The sequence below is a fragment of the Epinephelus fuscoguttatus genome, linkage group LG6, assembly GCF_011397635.1.
Source record: "Epinephelus fuscoguttatus linkage group LG6, E.fuscoguttatus.final_Chr_v1".
Classification (NCBI taxonomy): domain Eukaryota; kingdom Metazoa; phylum Chordata; class Actinopteri; order Perciformes; family Serranidae; genus Epinephelus; species Epinephelus fuscoguttatus.
This window is the reverse complement of record NC_064757.1, coordinates 41,096,937-41,117,541: the sequence shown is the minus strand read 5'-3', so window position 1 is coordinate 41,117,541 and position 20,605 is coordinate 41,096,937. Positions and strand designations below refer to the sequence as shown.

Sequence of the window (20,605 nt, the reverse complement as noted above, 5' to 3'; positions counted from 1 at the left end):
CAAAATGTGAGATTTTAAAGAAAAAGAAAACCTTTATTCACCTCCGTACAGTAAACAGCTTCACAATATCCCTAACAAGGTATCAATATGTGGTTTATACATGACTCTGTATCGCCCCTATTATCAACAGCATACGTCCTCAGTGTCGGTGTTTAAATCTTATCCACTCCAAAAGCTACAGATTTTCATTAGAAAACATTTCTGCTCAGAAGCAAATCAAACAAAATATACACGAAATGATAAATTATAAAGACAAGCAACCAAACATCTGCAGTGCATCATAACCTGACATTTGGGCTAATAAAACTAACTTTATCTTTCCTACCTTTATGTCTGTGTACCACAAGTGTCTCACCTTCATAATGTGAATAAAAATATAAATTATTTCACACAACAACTTTGATCTAATTTAAACTGTGAAACTACGTCTCGAGTGTGCCAAGAGAATAATAGACTTCTTATTATAATAATGAACTGCTGCGTTTAAGTGACACTGGATAAATAATTAAATTTACACATGATTGAGGCGTAGTTGCAAAAAACCATCAATAAAAAAAGTTTCAACATTCACCAATTAATAGTTCGATTTTTGTCCTTTGAGAATAAATGAATTTATAAATGGATTTGCAACTACTTACAATTACAAAGTTCATGTAGGTGTCATCTATACAGCGTCATTCATACGTCTGTGCTGAAACTACGTCCTACCTTCAGTGCCTGACGTGCACCTCCCCAGAAATGTCTACACATCGCAGCAACACAGATCTCCTAAATGTTTTTGTAAACTGTAAACCACTTCCCTCAGTCAAAATATAGCTTTAATTTACTTTAAGACAAGGGGGAATAAATTGTGAAGACAATAAAGCCTCCGCAAAATAGCATTTTAAGTCTTGTGTGTGATTTATCCTGGCTTCATATGAGCAGAGGAAAAGTCCGCTAGCTGCTAAGCTAATTTACGCAACAGGAAATGTTGTAGGCTTGTGCTAATAACGTTAGCATGTTGTATTTGTTTGGAAAACGTGTTTAGTATAAGACAGTTGTTTCGTCAGTGAACCTTGTGAGTTGTAATGAAGCTGAATTTTGTAACGTTACCTTTGTTAAATGTTGCTGTTGTCCCTGACTCCATATGAGAAGAGGAAAAGTCTGCTAGCTGCTAGGCTAATTTATACAATGTAAAATGCCATAGGCTTGTGCTAATAATGATAGCATGTTGTATTTGTTTGGAAAACGTATTTAGTATAAGGCAGTTGTTTTGTCAGTGAACTTTGTGAGTTGTAATAGAGCCAAATTTTGTAACGTTACCTTTGTTAAATGTTGCTGTTGTCCCTGGCTTCATATGAGTAGAGGAAAAGTCTGCTAGCTGCTAGGCTAATTTATACAATGTAAAATACAGGGTTCCCACAGTCATGGAAAATCTGGCAAAGTCATGGAATTTCACATTCACATTTTCCAGACTTGGAAAAGTCATGGACTTGGTAAAAATCATTCAAAGTTTTGGAAAAGCAATGGAATTTTGTTGCTTGTAATGAAATCGTCACAATAACGTCTAAGTAACGTGAATTTATTTTGTGTAACGTTTTCCCACTATGTCTTATCTCTCCCTTCATGTATGCAAGCTAACTGAAACTGTTTGAATAGAGTTTGGATCTGATGAGTTTAAAAGTGCTGCATAAATGGGGCAAGAAAAAAATTACACAATATTATGGGTAATTTTGTCCATGACAATGTGTGGGAACCCTCAAAATATCATTGGCGTATGCTAACAACATTAGCATGTTGTATTTGTGGGTTATGACATTATCTTTGTTAAATGTTGCTGTTGTTCCTTCATATGAGTAGAGGAAACTTCCGGTAGCCACCAGGCTAATTTATGCTATGTAACATGTCATAGACTTATACTAACAACATTAGCATGTTGTACTTGTGGGGAAAACATCTCTAGCAAAAGACAAGTGCTTTGTCTGTGAATGCTGCGAGTTATAGTGAAGCTGATTTGTGTACTTTTACTTAATATTGTCACCATTAAGCCATATTTAATGGGTGTTTAATGTGTTTAAGTTGAATCAATCAGACTTTACTGCACTGTACAGAAGCTTAACACAGTGGCATAGAAACCTCACTGCTAACTAGTGTGGAGATGTAACTGCAGAGCGTCACAGACACACCATTGCACAAGTATAAATGCTCACAACTTGCTTCGGCTACACAGTAGGCTCTGCCGTTAAGCAGCCTTGATTAGAGCTGAAACAAGTCAATTAATTGATTATCAGCAGCTATTTTTATTATCAACTGATCGAGTAATTTATCCATCAATAACTCATCTCGAATGTGAGGATTTGTTCACATTTCCAAGACTAAAACAATAAACTGACTGATAAAAATGATTTAATTTTAAATACAATTTAAGTGATATTTAAATGAAATCTAATTAATAAAAGCAGAAGAGTTAATGAGCTGAATAATAAAATATTTCCGCCTTTGTTTTTTTAGCTCATTCATTAATTTAAACACAAAGAAACTGAATCATTAATTGAGACAGTAGATGATTACTTTTTACTTACTTTACTAAGTTTTTGAAGTAGCATTATTAAAATGTAAACTTTGTAAATCACAGTTTTTATGATTATTATTCAGGTGGCACACTCCAGACTCCGTATAAAACAGCTTAAATAAACTCTAAATATTGTGACCATCTGCTGTTTGTGTTGATTTTTGGTCAGATTGCTTTTGCGTGAACACCGTCCACGTGCTCTGTGTCATCTCGTTCAGTATGTAAGGTTGGACACAGTAAAGCCTGTAAAGCAGTAGTGTGTGTTTTCCCACAGAGAGCTTTAGTTAGAGATTTATACAGTACAATACAGCTGGTCCCAAGAGTCCACCCGACACCCCCGATCACTTCATGAGGGGGAAAACACCCTAAAATGCACTTCTATGGAGGAAAACATGAACAGAACAATAAATTATAACATCCTCTTCGTCCAACTGAAGGAACAGAGTGACACCCATTGCACAGGCCTCAGATGCAAATGTTAGCGCTCCAGTCCGCAGCCCAGCTCCAAACTCTCCTCCTTTTGTCATGTTTCAGAACAAAGAGAGGATGTCGGAAGGAGACGACAGTTTGGATCTGGGCTCTGGAGCTTTTTCAATAACGGAAGGAAATCAGTGTTAATCAGACAGTGCTTTGGTAAACATTTCTCTCTCTGAGAAGGTCTGGATTCAATCAGAGAATCTCGTCGGACACATCTGGTGCCTCGTAACACGTCGTATTCATCACACTGGTGAACGTGTGATTCATCACAAATGCCACAGATTTCCTGTAGAGTTAAATTATCCAACCCATGTTCTAAGAAACTGCAACCTGCAGAGGGTATTGCTAATAAAACCACCGCCCAAAATATGTTTTATATACTGAAATATACAGTGTGTGTAAATACAGAACTGTACATACACACACACGTTGTACATTACATCGGCTCCCAATGTACTCACATCTCATGTTATCATTGATAACACCTCGTCTTAAAAACTACATTCAAAACGTAATAATTTAACAGTGATTTAATGCATAAGAAGACTTTAAAATAGCAAGATTTTTTTTCAACAGTTTAACAAACATTGAGTCCGAGGATGCGGGAACCTTCGGAGGGTCTGATGCGTTGACCCCACCCGACCCCAACCGCTACAGTGCAACTAAAATCATTGGTTAAATCGATAAAGGAAGCTCAGTATTTATTTTCAAGGAAAAGTTCACAATTAATGGAAATGCGCTTATTCTCTTTCTTTTTAGAGTTAAATTAGAAGATTAGTATCTTGTGAGTGTGACTGGAAGCAGCGGGAAGAAGCGCCACTGCCTTTCTTTAAACTTAGAAAGCTCACAAATCAACACGTGTCTCGTTTGTTGAATCAGTACGCAAACAAAAATGGGGGTTATCTGTGGGTCTGAAACATGAAGCCAATGCAGGAATGTCTAAAACCTGCATTCTTTCTAACGGCCAGCAGGGGGTGACTCCACTGACTGCATGGACGTCTTTGGGGAAATGACCCAACTTCTCACTTGATTTATTCCCTCAGTGAACATTTTCCTACTGAGGTTATGGTCTCAACCACTTGTTTCAAGTCTTCTTCAACACAGCATGATGTTCGTTTTGTAAATTATGGTCCCACTTAGAATAAAATAGACGATAAAACATGGTGTGCTATAGGACGGGACAACCTTATGACTGACAAGTTGCTACCACAGCAACCTGTCAATCAGGATAGAGGCTCAGAAATGCGCATCCTCCAAAGCTCTACCACGTCATCTAAATATGGTCGTTTCTGGCTCCGACAAAACCAAGATGATGGCTACAATGCCAAACTCGAAGCAAACGGTGATGTCTTAGTGGCTGGTTCCACGTCTTTTATAAAGTCTATGCTGGCAAATTTACAGAGCACGAGTTCAATATTGTGCACAGCAAGGTCGTGATTTCCAGTGGAGAGATCTCTGTGCGCTCCCATGCGGCTATGCGAGCCACATCTGTATGCTACGCTAAATTTCCATGTTTTGCAGCTAAAGTTCAACTTAGTTAACTTTCGTTTTGAGGCAGTTGAAAAGAATTTGGTTTTAATGGAAGTCAATCTGCCATATTTTGGTCAAAGGGGATTCAACGGTGGAGAAAGATGGTTTAACACAACTCACAGCCAAAATGATTGCAGAAAATACAACTTAAATGACCAAATCATGGTCTAAAGGGGGCACAAGGGTTAAAGCTTGACCCCAAAAAGCTAACGTCCAAAGTAGGGCTGGATATCTGTAAATGATACCTTTGAGGTACTGACTGAAAAGTCCGATATCGAGTAGTATTTAAACGTCTCCAATTAAACAATGCCTGCATTCGATGCTTTTTGGTGCACCTGGTCTGAGTCTGGACTTTCCACACTCCCGATCAGATCAGCAAACTTTCTGTTGCTGCCATCTCTGGAGCTGCTCTTCTCCTGACAAACAGTTCACCGTCTGCCCGATTAGTACTTGCTAACACAGAAGCAACGGCTAACATTAAACTGTGACAAAAACCTCACACTGACATTAAAGCAGCTCCACTCTGTCGTTAATCCCGTTAATAACGATTAAGTTAAGTTAGCCGTGTCATGCTTGTAGGAAAGACTCCTGCACACTGTCTAACTTGCAAAAATAATGATTTTAATGCTGCAACGTTTCAGTGACGAGACCTTCATCAGGCAAAGAGTCCAGTCACCGAAACGTTGCAGCATTAAAATCATTCTTTTTGCAAGTTAGACAGTGTGCGGGAGTCTTTTCTACATGTTTTATTGATGTGCAAAGTATTCCTTTGTTTTGAGCCGTGTAATGCTAACAGTTAGCTCCGTCACTGTGTGTGTGCACGGCCGGGCAGACTCTCAGAACTGTCTGAAGCACGGAGCTCACACTCCCACATCAGCTGCTCAGATGCCGGCAGAACGTTCACACGTATGGCTGGTATTGACATTTTTTTAGACGATACCCAGCCCTTCTCCACGATGGAAATCTAGTATTAAATGGAGGCAAAATTTACAGCTACAACGATTCTGGAAAAGGGATTGACTGATTCTTACATTTCTGAATTCCCATAGTGACGCAATTGTACTCTCTGATCCCACCAGGACTCAGGGAGATGAGGTTAGAAAACTAAAGTTGGGATTATAACCATTAGCTGCTTTGCAGAACGGTTGATTAGTGAGCTTTCAGGTGTTGGTAGGCAGATTTTAGATTTTGGTTGCCCCCTGCTTCCAGTCTTCATGCTATTCACCTCACAGCGCGGGAAAGAATAAGCGTATTTTCCAAACGTCAAACTGTTCCTTTAAAATTCTTTTTCCAATCTCTGGTAAAGGTTCACCCAGCACACCTTTTAAATAAGCAGCAACCTCAGATCAAACCTACACCCCTACCTCATAAAAATCTAATTTGTTCATGCTAAAGGCTACAAATGAGTTACATCTCTATTTTTGCATATCATTTCTCATAGCTTAAAAGTGTTTTTCTTTTTCCCCAGCAGGTCACACAAGTAGTTATAGTACGTATTAGGTATCTGTTCAGCTAAATATCTTCAGTATATTTATGTACAATACATTAACTTGAGTGCTGATGCTCTAGTTTCTGCGTTAACATGCCTACGGTCAAACTGTGTTGACTCTTATTGTGCGAGTTATTTAGATTCAGACAGAAACCTAAAAGCTAAAAGTTCACGCTGTGGAAGAAGAGAATAAACATGGCTTAGTTTAGCAGAAGCCCGAGACAGGACTTGCGTACATGCTACATGTTTTGTTACGCTGTGAGGTTAGGACCATTAAATAGAGCATAGTATATAAAACAGTGTCTACAGTATTCTGACAACCCTGCTGCATCATCGCTTCGCCCACACCCAAACCCAGAAAGACAAGTCTCAACAGTCTGTTTGCTGTAGCTCAGGTCCACGTGCCCGACACTTTGGGCCCAGTTTATGCTGGTAGAAGCTCCTTAAATCCGTTTGTTCTGCTAGTCAGTGCAATGTTTGCCATCCACGGGGAAACTGCACATCCACCATCCACCTGCGCTGAGAGAGCCGTGTGCTTCAGAGTCAGTTTTGTTCGATAAGACATTTTATCTTCAGTCTGTGAGTTTCTAGGATGGGGACTGCCTGTTCGCTCGTGAAGTGTGTCGTAGTTTATGTGCCGGTCCAAGTGGAAAGCAATTTTTTTGTTGTTGTGTTGTTTTTTATCCTACGAGGTTATTCCACGTAGTCTGGAGAGTCACCTCAGGTTCAAAGTCGTGATTTTGAGCTGGTTGGAAGTTGAATGAAGAGTCGGCAGGATGATGATGACGGACGCTCTGAGAGAGGCCTGGAATCACACACCATACAGCCATACCTAAGAGTGTGTGTGTCTGTGTAGGTGTGTGAGTGTGTGTACATGCTTACACAAACTTTCCAAACCATCACACACACACTCTCCAGCCGTCGCCCCGTGAAGCTGGCCAGTCTTTCATCAAGCCTGGGCGGCAGCAGCTGGGGGGAGCATGCCCCTCTCTCTCAGGTGGGAGTGCAGAGTGTGGAAAATGCTGAGCTGCTGTTCAGGCTGAAGCATCAACAGCTGCTGCAGCACCTTGCTCGGGTTCGGTCCCCTGAAAGACAACAATTCAATGTGAGTGAAGAGAATCCCAAATCTGCAGCTACTTCATCTTACAAGCATATCTAAAGGAGCTGTGTGTTGGATCCATGGGATTCAGTGGCATCCATCTGTGTCACCGCTGATGAGGAAATACAGTGAGTGCTGGACGGAGCAGTGAGTGACAACAACCCCGCCCACATTTAAGAGGACTGTTTGTGGTGGAAACACTAGGGTCTAGGTACCATGTCTGAAGGGTTACGCTTGGTTCCAAAGGTACCATACCGAAAGTGTTTGGTGGAAACGGGGCTTTAGGATTAATTCTTCACAAGGTTTTTCTGGCAGCCAAATTATCCACAGAGGTCTCTTCCTCTCCAAAATAAACAGGCTTGGTGATTAAAACCGGTAAAAACACTGAATAAAGTTGTTTCACATGACAAATCAGTTTCTGCGACGTTGTTCGGCGTTCTGTGATAATTCAAGATCCAGACTTTTAGGAGGATTTTACTGGCAGCCGAAGTATCTGCAGAGGTCTCTTTCTCTCCGTAACAAATGTGTCTGGTGATTTAAACTGATAACGACACTGAATAAAGCAGTTACACAGTGACAGTCTTTTCCCAGCCATCCGGAGCTCTACAACAACTGATACACAAACATATAAAACTTATATAAATGACTGTAAGGAACTTAGCACATTTTTTAGGTTTCAATAGCAGACAGCTCTCCTGCTGAGCCTCCACCCCTCCTCTTACCTGATGAAGCTAGCTATGTAGACATGTGTGAAGGTGGCCATCAGGTACTGACAGTCGAATCGATCCATGATGCCGCCGTGGCCGGGGATGGTGTTGGCAAAGTCCTGCAGGAGAGGACAGACCAGGGTGTCACTACATCTGAACTCAGAAACCTGCTGAGCCTGGGATTAACACGTGGTTATCAGAGGATGATTTAAATCTCATTACTGTCTTCCCAATTTTTAGTGTCACTAGGTGGCGATGTGCTAAAGAGACAGTCAGCAATATTCAGAAGCACTGACTCAGCTGTTTGAGAGATGACTTCGCTCAGCTGGGAGCCCTTAAAACAAGGCGCCGAAACCCCAGTGACAGCAGTGGTGCTGCTCATTGGCTGCCAGCAGGAGGCTGCAGTTTCCCTCCACAGCCTGCAGCAATGACTGCGTGCTGCTGTGTGAGGGATTAAGCAACGCACTGCTGAGCTACCTGTCACTTTAAGTAAAATCTCTGCTCTTCAGTTGAGGTGGTCCAACCTGTTTCTGCGATATTCAAATGTCTCACTTAAACTTATCTTATCTCCTGGTCTGTGAGCTTGTAGCTTGAGGTGGAGCTTCAGTCAGTGGAGAGTGTTTCCTGAGTCTGAGAATAATTAAGTAATGGCAGACTGCACAGATATTATATACCAACTTGTGAAGATAAAAAAGAAAATTAGACTTAATCATCACCTGAAAAACAGATTTAAGTGAAAACTGCACCTACAGTAGTGTATTGTCTGTATTTTCCATTATCTGCATATTCAACTTTTTCTTCTGACGCACAATTGGTTTTAATGTGGTTATAATGGAGGACGCTAAAGCAATATAATGAAACATACAGACATGGTAAATAAAGACTTAAAGGTTGTATACGTCATCCAGAGCATTAATGTAGCAGCAAACAACTATTTTGCTCAGTAATGACAGAGTGGGTTAACGGCATCCTGAGCAGAAAATGTCTTGCTACTTCTGTGTGTGTTATAATTCTTTGTTGTGGTAGCCCGTCCGCACACACGTGCATGTCAGTGTATATGGGTCCCTGTGTGTGTATCCACCACTCTGCGCTGCGTTCATACGACAGTTACTGATAACAGTGATTGTGTTGTTGCAAAAGCACAGCACCCACCGTCTGGTTCCCCCTCAGGTTAACCCCATTGGCTCGTGAAGCACTGTTGCTATTATTAACACTGTTCACGCTGTTAGCACAGTTAGCTGCTAGCAGCCAGTTCAGCCACCACCGTGTTGAGAGCCGTGTACAGGCAATCCTGGCTCAGACTGAATCATTAAACATTTTCACACAGAGGTTGCGTTAAAAAGCTGCGAAAAGTCCCTTCATTATGCCATCTTTGGTTATTTATACAGAACCAAATATAAGGCAGCTCCAGTGTGTGATTTTGACAGCAAACTAAAGAGGCGTGATGGGTGTGACATACAACACAACTGCATCAGCCTCTAGTGTGACATATAACGTGCGTCAGCAGCACTTTATAAACAATTACAACGGCATTAACCTGGCAATAACAATCTTTTAGCATCCCTGTTATATTGCAGCAGATCTCCTCCTCTGCTCAGAGGCTAAGAAGCTCCCTGACCTCACTGTTTTCCCAACTTGTGGACATTTTCAGCTGCTGCTCCTCCTCCTCTATGAGTTAGCAGCTAACTGCCACCAGCTGCTTTTAAATCTCTTGGTGACGGGTCGCACACATAATTCGTCATCAAAACGTCACACCCATCCCGTCCTGCTGGCTCACACTTTTTACAAACATCATTTCAAGGCTGTTACTGCTTTCGCTGCCGGCTTTAAGGCGAGACCACCCTGTCCCTCCATTCCACCACGGCAAGGTGGAATAACAGCACAGTCCACCCACCTTGAACATGCAGTGTAAAAAGGGGCTATAGATATGCTCTGAATGTCATATACTGTTCCTCTAAACCAGTGGTCCAGCTGCAGGGTCCAGATTTCTCCCTTGTTATTAGTTAAAGGTCCAAATAGTTTACTACATTCATACTTGTGTTTGACCATGTCATTGAGTTAGTTCTCTGTCTCTGTTCAGTAGCTGTCCATTAGTCACTCACTCTACAGCAGGAAACAGCACTTCAGAACAAAAGTTCTGTGCCAGAAATTCAAGCTGGACAGGAGAGGAGACAAAACTGAGATGTTCTTTACTTTGATTTTGAAGGCTCGCTTGAAGCCGCTGGCAAAGAAGCCGCCGAAAGGCCCGATGAGAGAGGCGAAGGACGAGAGGAAGATGCTGTGGATCTGGAAGGGGTACAAGTTCACCGTTTTCTAAAAGAGAGACGAGGAAGAAACATTAACAAACGTGATTTGATTGACAGCAACAAGTGCCATTCCCCAGTCAGATATTCACAGGGGAAAGAATCTAAATAAGGTTAAAGCAGACTGGAATTTATGAAACATATTTACAGTGATTTCAGCATGTTGGTGTGTTGAACAGATAATTTATACACAAGCTTAAATATGAAACTGAATCTACTGTATCAGCACAACAGGAAAGTTCATAAAAGAGAAGATAAAACTGGACATTAGGAGTGACTTAGTACGTTTTAGTTTCCTTTAACAGTCTTACAATGACATGACATATACAAAATGTTTGCACTAATGAAGCACCTAATCCAATGGTCTTAGTTGATGTTAAAGATTTTAAATCAAAGGAAAGAAAAGGACAGTCTTACCCATCCCAGTGTGTTTTGTAGCACAGCTGGCAGAGTGTACTCCTGCATCACGAAGATATCAGAGGGCTCACATTCAACTGTAAACCCATTGGTCTCACTGTTGAAGCCCACGGGACACACGAAATACTGGAACCGAGACAGTAGGTAGGCCAGCTGAGGGCCGAACGAGACACAAAGAAAAGATCAGCTTTAACTCTGTATTATTACATTATTATGACATTAAATCACCTAAAATTGTTTAAGTAAGGAGAAACCTTCACATGTGTGCACATATGTGGATATGTCCACCAGCTACATGCTAATAAACATCATTGACTGATGGTGAAAGCTGTCAGGAACCTCGAGATGCCGAAAAATGGCACATAATTAAATCTTAAAATCATAAAAAGGATATTTTACATTCTTGGCTGAGATGAGGCTACAGACCATGTGACTGAATATTATGAAACCGCTCTCTGGCAGTTGTTAGCACGACGGGAAACTGCCGACAGTTACAACCCAACAACTCATGAATTATGACGAGGTCTGTTTCCCATCTACGCTAGAATTTTAGCAGATAACATCTCATTCTGGTGTATCTGTAACTGCGAGCTGCATGTCTGCGAGTAGAAGGAAAATCGGACCATGTGAGTGAGTCGTAAAAGCAAATAAATTGTACTCACGATGAAGCCAAAGACCACTGTGGAGAAGAACCCTCCGATGAAGCCCTCCCAGGTCTTCTTGGGCGAGAGCTGCAGACAGAAACAGAGGCCGTCTTTCACATCGACATGACATCAGCCTCACCACAATCTACATGTGATTTAGAATAAACCTCTTTCCTCCCAGCTGTCCTCGACTCTCAGTTACTGAATAGCTCCTGTGTTGAAAGACGTGCAGCAGTCGCCGTCGTCAAAATCTCTTCCATGCAGTTACCTCGTATTTAATCTTACAGAGTTGGAAAGAATAACATCTGCTAGATTTAAAGAGTGGAGTCTGAGCCAGTAGTGTTGAGTTAATCTGAGAAAGGAGTTCTTTATTAGCAGGTTTGTCCGACTGAAACGCTGCCAGTCTGTTCAGGGCTGATGAGATGTTGAGCAGCAGAGATGATACAAATGATCTTGCGTAGGAGAATATATGGAGCCCAGTCCATCCATTTGTTTTACTGACACTTATTTGGCTCGGAGTCATGAGGCAGTTGCCCAGAAATTCACTCCAGCCACACCCATCAGCTCCTGTGGGGGTGACGGAAGATCCAAAAGGACAGATAGGATATGCAGTATAACCCATACTGTGTGTTCTGGGTCTGCCCTGAGATCTAGTCTCACTTGGACACCCTGGTCAGATGCTGAAGCACCTTAACTGGCTCCTTTTAACACAAATGAGCATCAGTTTTTTGCAGATATTCAACTTGATGTCCGAGCACCTGACTATCTGTGAAACTGAGCCCACATATCCTGTGACGCATATCAATTTAAACTGCTTCTAGGGTAAGGTCTGGGACATGATCAGCTGGTAAATGGACTGCACTTCACCTTTGTCGTCTTCTGACCACTTAAAGCGCTTTTACACTGCATGTTGAGGACACCTGCAACTCCATTTTAGACACTCACACAGAATCTTAGGGGTTCAGTACCTTGCCCAAGGATACTTCAGCACGTGGACTGGAGGAGCTGGGGATTGAAGCGCCAATCTTCCAATTGGTGGACAACCTGCTCTAACTCTGAGCAACAGCCGCCCGCAGATTAAGTCTAATGCAACACCGATCCACCCTTTTTCCCCCTTTCCTGAGACAAAGATACCGAGATACTTTAACTCCGTCATATATGGCAGCAGAGGAGGACAGCCTCTAACGTAAAGGTGCTGCCTTCTATCCCAACTGCTTTAAACTCAGCTGCAAACTACACCAGTGCAGTCTGGAGGTCATGGTTGAGTCAAGCTAACAGGACTATGTCATGGGGAAAAATCAAAGCTACAATACAACTGTAGATTGATGCAGAATAAAAGTTCACAAGTGCAAGTTCCACCCAAAAACGTTAAACTGTACGCCATGAGCAACACACGACGAGGCTACCTTTAAGAAGTGCTTTAACTGCAAATCAGGGATTATGAATTCAATTTGTCAACATATACATTTCTTAACCTGGTGCGAGAAATCTTGTAGTCTGGTTTGACGGTGATTTCAGTTTTGAGCAGCTCGTCACAAAGCTCGAGCAATCATGTTTCCATCATCTTCAAAATATTTCAGAATTCAGCTGCCAGAGACGTGATCACATCACTCCAGATTTAGCCTCTTTACAATGGTCCACAGTATGTTTTAGAATAGATTTGAAGATTTTACTGATTACTTTTAAAGCTCTTCATAGTCTCTCTCTGGCATATCTCCGACCTCTTAGTATCGTACACGCCAGGACGTACTTTGAGGTCCTCGGACAACAGAGGTCTTTCGTCTGTTTCAGAGACCCGGCTGAAAACTTAAGGGGACAGAGCGTTTGCTGTCAGGGCCCTGAGGCTCTGGAACAGTCTACCCGAGGAAATCAGGTCAGCCAAGTCAGTGATCTCTTTTAAGTCCCTTCTTAAAACACACTTTTATCAGAGAGCCTTTCCTGATTTTACTTGAGTTTTAAGTTCATTTAAACTGTCTTTCATTTCCTCATTTTTTATAAACTACAGTTCTTTTAAAAGTTGTTTTCATGTCTTATCTGTTTTAATTACTTACATGTAAAGCACTTCGTAACTCTGTTTTGAAAAGCGCTTGATAAATAAAGATTATTATTTATAGTCAGGGGAGGAATGGTTGAACTGAAGTCAAATATACATGATTTCTATCTTTTTTGTGAGATAAAGACTTTGAAAATCAATAAAACATACTTACAAAACAAAACAAAAACAATGTATAAACTCAAACAGGAGTAATCTCTCTCAGTCATCACCTATGACCCACAAAAAGTGTGTAGCGGTGTATTTATCTGCAGAGACTCTGCCCTCTGTATCTTATTTTGCTGTGTTCAGGTTGTTCCTGGGCACAGCGCACACGTGAGGTCAGGACTTTATATAAAAGATAGCAGCCAGGTGCCAAACTGTAAGCAGGACGCACCCAAGAAAAAACACTTGCTGACACTGTGTCAAAAACGCCCAGCGGTTGGCTTTTGCTTTCACTTTTGCTCACAAGCATGCGTAAAAACCAACAATTCCTTCAAAATATAGCTTCAAATAAAGTAGTAAAGCTTCTACATCTGATGCAAAGATGACAATCATTGACTTACCTTGATGAGCGGAGTCCTCCCAAAGAAGAATCCAAAGAGATAGGCCATGATGTCATTGCAGATCACAATGGAGATCGGGACAATGAACCTGAAAAAAGGAGTTTCCACAACGTGAAGAGGTGGTGGGGGAACTCAAACCATCCACAACCAAAGTCTGATCAGTTCTGGCTGTGGCTGGAAAATATGTCTGCTCTACTATAAACTGACAACTGCCACTTTTAACGTCTTTTCACATCAACATTTTTTATCTTTCATCTTTTATCCCTGGGTTACGTTCTGCTGCATCACTAAACTGTATGAAGAGCACCACAACAGTGAGAACACACTTGCGACGACACATGTGCAGCGATACGTCATAGACAACGAGGCATGTCCCTCTGGTCTGTCTGCGTCCTGCTTACCAGATCATTCCTTCAAACAGGTTCTGAATGACAAGGTGGGACTGAGTTACCACAATCAACAGGGTCACATGGGTCCAAGCAAACTGGAATGGCAAACACAAAACACAAACACCACAGCGTCACTGCACTGGAATGTAGCCGCGGCTGCTCAGAAGTGTGTCAGAAATAGTGGAGTCTTACAAACAGACAGATGGACGGACAGTCGAGGTGAACAACACTGACGTAGCAAACATATGGTCGTGTGAGGAGAGCAGGCAGCAGATCGAGGAAGCTTTGTCAAACAGTTTGGCATGGGTGGCACAAATTTACTGGACATATTCAAATGAAAATTTGCATGCAACAGAATGATTAAAATAACTATAACATAGCAGCATCATAAAAACAAACAGGACTGAGTATTTGAGCTGAGAAAGTGCCTTTTAATGCAAGTAAATATTACTATATAATAATCAAACTCAGCCCCTCTTCAACTTTTGGGTTATGATAATGTAGTTGTTCCTTTTCATCTAAAATGTCTGCACTCATGACACTTAAAGCGCTTTGCATACATTTGCAAAATATTAAAATTCAAAAAGGTCAATACATGCAAAATACTACAAAATAATAACTATTAATCAAGCTACTACTGAAGTTAGTCTGGGTCGATGAAATGTGGTGCATCAAAGTGCCTACAGATGGCAGACAAAGCAAAACAGAAGCATGTGAAGTGACATAAAGCTCAAGTCACAGCAGAAGTCCTGCATCAAATTTGAAACAGCAATGTGGACAGCTAGTCTGTGAGTAATACAGGAAGTAAAGAAGCGGTGGAAAGGGATGGATAGGAGGGTTAGCGGTCGAGTAAAGGAGGAGGAGGAGGAGGAGGAGGAGGAGGAGGAGGAGGAGGAGGAGGAGGAGAGGGTTACTTGGCTGATACACACCATATAAAACTGCAGGCGGTAATGTTTCTTCACTAAACTCAGCACAAACATGCAGAAACCTGTGAAAGAGTAGACAACATGCTGTCAGTTTTTACTCCAAGTTGGAAAAAGTATATGGTAAATCAAAAAACACATATTTAACACATCATGTCCTGTATACTAACTGGGGAGGTGTGTGTGTGGAGTTCAACGATTCAGATTTTACACTGTTTTCATTTCAGACATGTGAATTTGAGTTGAGGAGTTCGACGCCTGAAAGCTCCTTTTTCAGGTTTGTCTACCTAAACCAGGAAAGAGCCTCGGGGGGAGCTGTAACCGTCAGTAGAGTGAAGATGCTGTCCAGTTGAGAATGTCCTTGGGGGCTTAAACTGCAGCTGACAACTGGGTGGGTCCTCTGAAAGTCATAAACACTCGGGAAGAAATGTTTTCACCGACTTCAGACTCTAAAACTAACCACAGCGAACCTCGAATTCACCCATCCAAGAGGGAAACTTGGTGTCACAGCAGCACCTTTTAAAATCCAACAGCTGCTTATTTATCTTAGTATTGATCATTTTGCAGCAGATACCTAACTTTGAAACACATTTTCTCAATCAGCTTTTTGCAGCCTGGAGTGCAGTTTTGGTTGTTTCACACGAGACATCTGTGTTTTTATCTGGGCTTTTCTCAGCGTGCGTTCACACCTGTAGTTCGATTCATTTGGTCCACACCAGAGGGAATAAAGTATACATTACTGCATTTTAGTTTTGGTTCAGTTCCTGTTCACACTGACTTTTTGCAAACAAACCAAGAGGAGTAAACATGAAGTTCTGACAGGTAACTCTGACAGGTGACTGGACAGTTTTGGTGTCATCCCATGAAAACACTTATGTTCGAATTAAGTCTGACGTAGCGCACCTCTCACCATGGTGATATCCACACTCCGGGTCGGGAAGGCAGTAATGCATTTACAAGCTGGTTGCCAACCGCCAGAAAACGTAGAAGAAGAAGAATGCAAGACTTGTTTTGTTTCCAGTTCTGCGGAAAACTCACGCAAGTTCGTAGTTTTCACCAAAGTCTGTACATGTAATGGAAACACACAGGATTCGTATTTCTTTTAATGCGCATTTCCCAATGATTCAAATCACTTTTGGATGGAAACATAGCTACTGTCACACACTTTTTAATGGACTAAGTGAACAGAAAATACATGGAGTCGGATACAATGATGGCAGCTTTAACAGCTTTTTATAAGGGAAAATACCCTCACTGATGTGCATATGTGTTACCATGGTTTCATGGATGTATAAGCGTAAATAGATTATGGGATATACGTGGCCTTTATCAAGATCAGTAATGAGATTGCGGACAGATTTCACGATCAGCAGATGGATTTATTATTGGTCTAGCTGTTGAAATGATGCTAAAAACACACACCTGCTATCGTAAAATCCTGCGGTTGATTTGTTTTCTTAAGGTGCTTTCACACCTGCCCTGTTTGTTGCCCAAGTTTGTTTGCCCCCTCAGTGCGGTTCGTTTGGGCAGGTGTGAACACAGCAATCACACTCAGGTGTGCGCCAAAACAACCAGACTGAGACCTTCTTGAAGAGGTGGTCTCAGTCCGGTTACAAACGAACTCTGGTGTTTTTCATTTGTGGTGAGAAGGTGTTCCGACCTGGATGTGAAGCAACTGCAGTCACATGACACATTGTTTGGGTTAAACATGAGCATGTTACAGTCCTGGAGGATTATTAATGTGCACCTCCTCCTGTACTGCCTTAATATGCACATTCAGCACATCCAGTGCATCAAAACATTGTTTTCTAGTTGGAGCCGCGCCTCGTTTTCAAACTGTATGCTTTGACTAAAATGAACAATGACAGCAATATAGTCCACGATGAGCAGCGCTAAAATCAACCTGCGTAGTTGTCCCTCCATTGTGACATTAGAAAGTGTCACATTTATCTTGCAAGTGTACTCTTCTTCAACGTTTGCTTTACTTCAAGAGCAGCTTTCTCACACAAGACATTTGATCTGGTCCGCTTATAAATGCTGCCGTGAGAACATGAACCAACTCTAGACAGTTATACAACTTTGTGACAAAATAAGTCCCTGATTCAGACCAAAGGAGACGACTCTGGGTCTGAAAACAGCCTTAAACACCACAAACGAGAGCCATCTGGAAGGGAACCGACAGCTGCGTTTTTGAGCAGTCTCAGTTCGATCGATAGCTTTCACACCGGCCCAAACAAACTGTATTAACCACACAAACGGACTTGAGTTCATTTGGTCAAACCTGATCCAAACATCCACAAAGTCCTGATGAAGCTGATTCTTTTGAGTGCTAAACACTGAATATTTCCTATTAAAGGATACTACTACAGTACTGTATGATGGAGCAGCCCCAGGGCTCCACTCCTCAGGAACATGTGTGACTGGAATGGATTTATTTAAATCTCTAAAAAGGTCATTTTCATTCTGAGCTAACATGAATGAAAATCAGTGGCTGCCTAGAGGGAAGGAAAACCATCATAAAAGTTTAAACCCTGTGGCAGGTGCTGAACTCAGAAGTATATCATTAATAATGAACAGAAAAAAAAACTGGTGTGATCCATTAAAGAAAATTGTTTCAGCGTTATCAGGAGAGAAACTTTCTCATTAACCACCACTTTTCCCACAGATGTGTGTGACTCATTAGGATATTCTGACTATCTTGATAAAGCAACAGCTCATGTTTGTGGTTTTATGGCACATCCGGCTGCACTTTCTCAGAGCAATAAACTGTCCTCTCAGTAAATGAAAGCTCCGAAAAAGAAGAGGAGATTAAATCATGTTATTCTAAATCACTTTGTTAACTCCTGAGTTTATACTGTAAGCTTCCCTGAGGTCTTCATTTCTCTTTTTGTTCTATTATCTCCCCAGTAATGTGATTTGTAACTGGACTCTACTGAACACACACTGCGTCTGGTGAAATCTGATCCACCTCTGAAGAAAACGTGAGTGGAGGCCGAGGGGCCAAAGAGCGTGTGTGTTTTTCATTACACAGCAGTCATATTGTCTTGAAGGCGAGACCCACCTGCGAGGTACAAAGCGAAGGAGATGAAGCGGTGATAGCGAGCCAGGAACTGCAGAGGTTCCTCCCTCTGCACCAGAGCCCCGAAGTAATCCGCAACAGTTTCACCATAGAAGAAGTAGTTGACGCAAATCAGGAAGTACCTGAGGCAATAGAACAGAGGGGGGATTAGTTTTAATTCACAATTTCTTTTTGTTACCACGGCATGTTGAGTGCTTCTCTGTAAAGAGCGATGTTGTCCGGCTTCCGCTGTGTGTGTGTGTGTGTGTACTGTATGCAAGAGTTTGTTTTGTGCACTTGGATCTGAGATGTGTGCTAATGAATGAAAAAATTCTCCTCGTGTTGGATGATGCGTGGGTCACTGGGTGTAAATGTCAGCCAGTGTTTTTTGCCCTCTGCACATTGACCTGCTCTGTGTGTGTGTGTGTGTGTGTGTGTGTGTGTGTGTGTGTGTGCGCGCGCTCCAATTAGCCTTCATTTGCTTCCAGCATGGCAGTGATCTTTGCTCCTGGCTGCACCGAGCGCTGCTGTCAGAAACTGAGGGTGTGTGAGTGTGTATGTATGCAAACGTGACCTGTTCACAAAAACACAAGCTCAGACACAGTGGTGGTGAGTGGGTGCTGAATATTCAGAGCAACTACCTGCAGACAAAGCTGGTCTGGGTCAGCGTTTTAAATAAGCCAAAATCTGCCTGTTTTTGGCTTTTTAAATATCCTTACCTACTGTTACACCATGACGACAGCTCAGAATGAATATGGACCAAACATTCAGGTGACCTGGGGTCCTGTTACAGAACACTGTGGCCCAGATGTGAAAGAAGGGCTGGGTATCATTTACATTTTTGTGATACTAGTGCCGATATGAAGCATGTTAGATATCAGAAATTTAGTAGTTGATACCAATACCAGTGGAGTTCACAATTGTCGATACCCAATTTGATGCCAGGGTGAAAAACAAAAACAAAACAATAAATCTCACGTACTAAAACATTTAATAAGTAATTTAGTGTTGTAAACACGCAGACGACTAATGGCTCTAAATGACGACTATTGGTCGCACATCTTCAGGGACCAGAAAAAAACATCAAATGTGCAGCGCTCAGGGCAGAATAGACACCTTGTCACACTGCTTCTGTTTGTATCTCAGTGTAAATACGCTGAGCTTCCACTGCAGAGACTTAACAAGATAAACTAACTTTAGGGGAAAAAGTTTTTCCTTTCGACAAGTCGTGGTGGAGCTGTTGCTGTGGCTGCATTTGTCTCCGCCTTCCATGTGTTGTTGATTTTCCTGATCTGGAAGCCGTTCTTTTTCTTACTTTGGCATTTAAAAGCAGGCTAAAGCACTTGTAGGCATATATGCTACCTCACCACGTCCGGAAGAATAGCATCTGTAATACTGTACTATCAAGTTTTCAGAATTTTGGCATCTACTTGGTACCAAGGTATCGCTTCTCGTGACATCCCTAGCTGTTGGGTACCCAAGTTTCGCTACTGGTACCCAATATATACATTTCAGACACCTTACTTTGAGAAATTTAAATGTCTCAAATGTCAAATAATGTCTTAACTCAATCAGAGCTAACCCATCAGAGAGTAAGTGGACAAGATCACAATTAATTGTTGATACAGACACAGTTTGGTTGCCATTTGAAAAAGGATACAACGTTGAGAGCAAGTACTACGTTAAAGTTGGTGTCTTGCATACATACAGTACAGGCCAAAAGTTTGGACACACCTACTCATTCAATGCGTTTTCTTTTTTTTTCATGACTATTTACATTGTAGATTCTCACTGAAGGCATCAAAACTATGAATGAACACATGTGGAGTTATGTACTTAACAAAAAAAGGTGAAATAACTGAAAACATGTTTTATATTCTAGTTTCTTCAAAATAGCCACCCTTTGCTCTGATTACTGCTTTGCACACTCTTGGCATTCTCTCCATGAGCTTCAAGAGGTAGTCACCTGAAATGGTTTTCCAACAGTCTTGAAGGAGTTCCCAGAGGTGTTTAGCACTTGTTGGCCCCTTTGCCTTCACTCTGCGGTCCAGCTCACCCCAAACCATCTCCATTGGGTTCAGGTCCGGTGACTGTGGAGGCCAGGTCATCTGCCGCAGCACTCCATCACTCTCCTTCTTGGTCAAATAGCCCTTACACAGCCTGGAGGTGTGTTTGGGGTCATTGTCCTGTTGAAAAATAAATGATCATCCAACTAAACGCAAACCGGATGGGATGGCATGTCGCTGCAGGATGCTGTGGTAGCCATGCTGGTTCAGTGTGCCTTCAATTTTGAATAAATCCCCAACAGTGTCACCAGCAAAACACCACCCCACCATCACACCTCCTCCTACCTGCTTCACAGTGGGAACCAGGCATGTGGAATCCATCCGTTCACCTTTTCTGCGTCTCACAAAGACACG

At 41.9% G+C, this 20,605-nt stretch overlaps 1 protein-coding gene across 3 annotated transcripts in view; it reads right to left on the bottom strand.

The window, feature by feature from the left end:
• cds1 (CDP-diacylglycerol synthase (phosphatidate cytidylyltransferase) 1) overlaps positions 1 to 20,605 on the bottom strand; it is a 453,066-nt gene that overhangs the window by 396,808 nt on the left and 35,653 nt on the right. Inside the window, exons 5-14 of one of the 3 annotated variants that reach the window (XR_007449506.1) lie at positions 18,189 to 18,328; positions 15,134 to 15,192; positions 14,217 to 14,299; positions 13,816 to 13,903; positions 11,236 to 11,304; positions 10,574 to 10,726; positions 10,047 to 10,166; positions 7,869 to 7,972; positions 1,265 to 7,132; positions 13 to 1,054 (exon numbers count right to left, since the gene is read on the bottom strand). Coding sequence is in view for 1 of the 3 variants with exons in the window: in XM_049578591.1 (XP_049434548.1) it covers positions 6,997 to 7,132; positions 7,869 to 7,972; positions 10,047 to 10,166; positions 10,574 to 10,726; positions 11,236 to 11,304; positions 13,816 to 13,903; positions 14,217 to 14,299; positions 15,134 to 15,192; positions 18,189 to 18,328 (952 nt within the window). In the remaining 2 variants the exon portion in view is untranslated. Of the gene's footprint in view, positions 1 to 12; positions 7,133 to 7,868; positions 7,973 to 10,046; positions 10,167 to 10,573; positions 10,727 to 11,235; positions 11,305 to 13,815; positions 13,904 to 14,216; positions 14,300 to 15,133; positions 15,193 to 18,188; positions 18,329 to 20,605 lie in introns of those variants that run through there. The other 2 variants (XR_007449507.1, XM_049578591.1) reach the window with 2 other exon arrangements.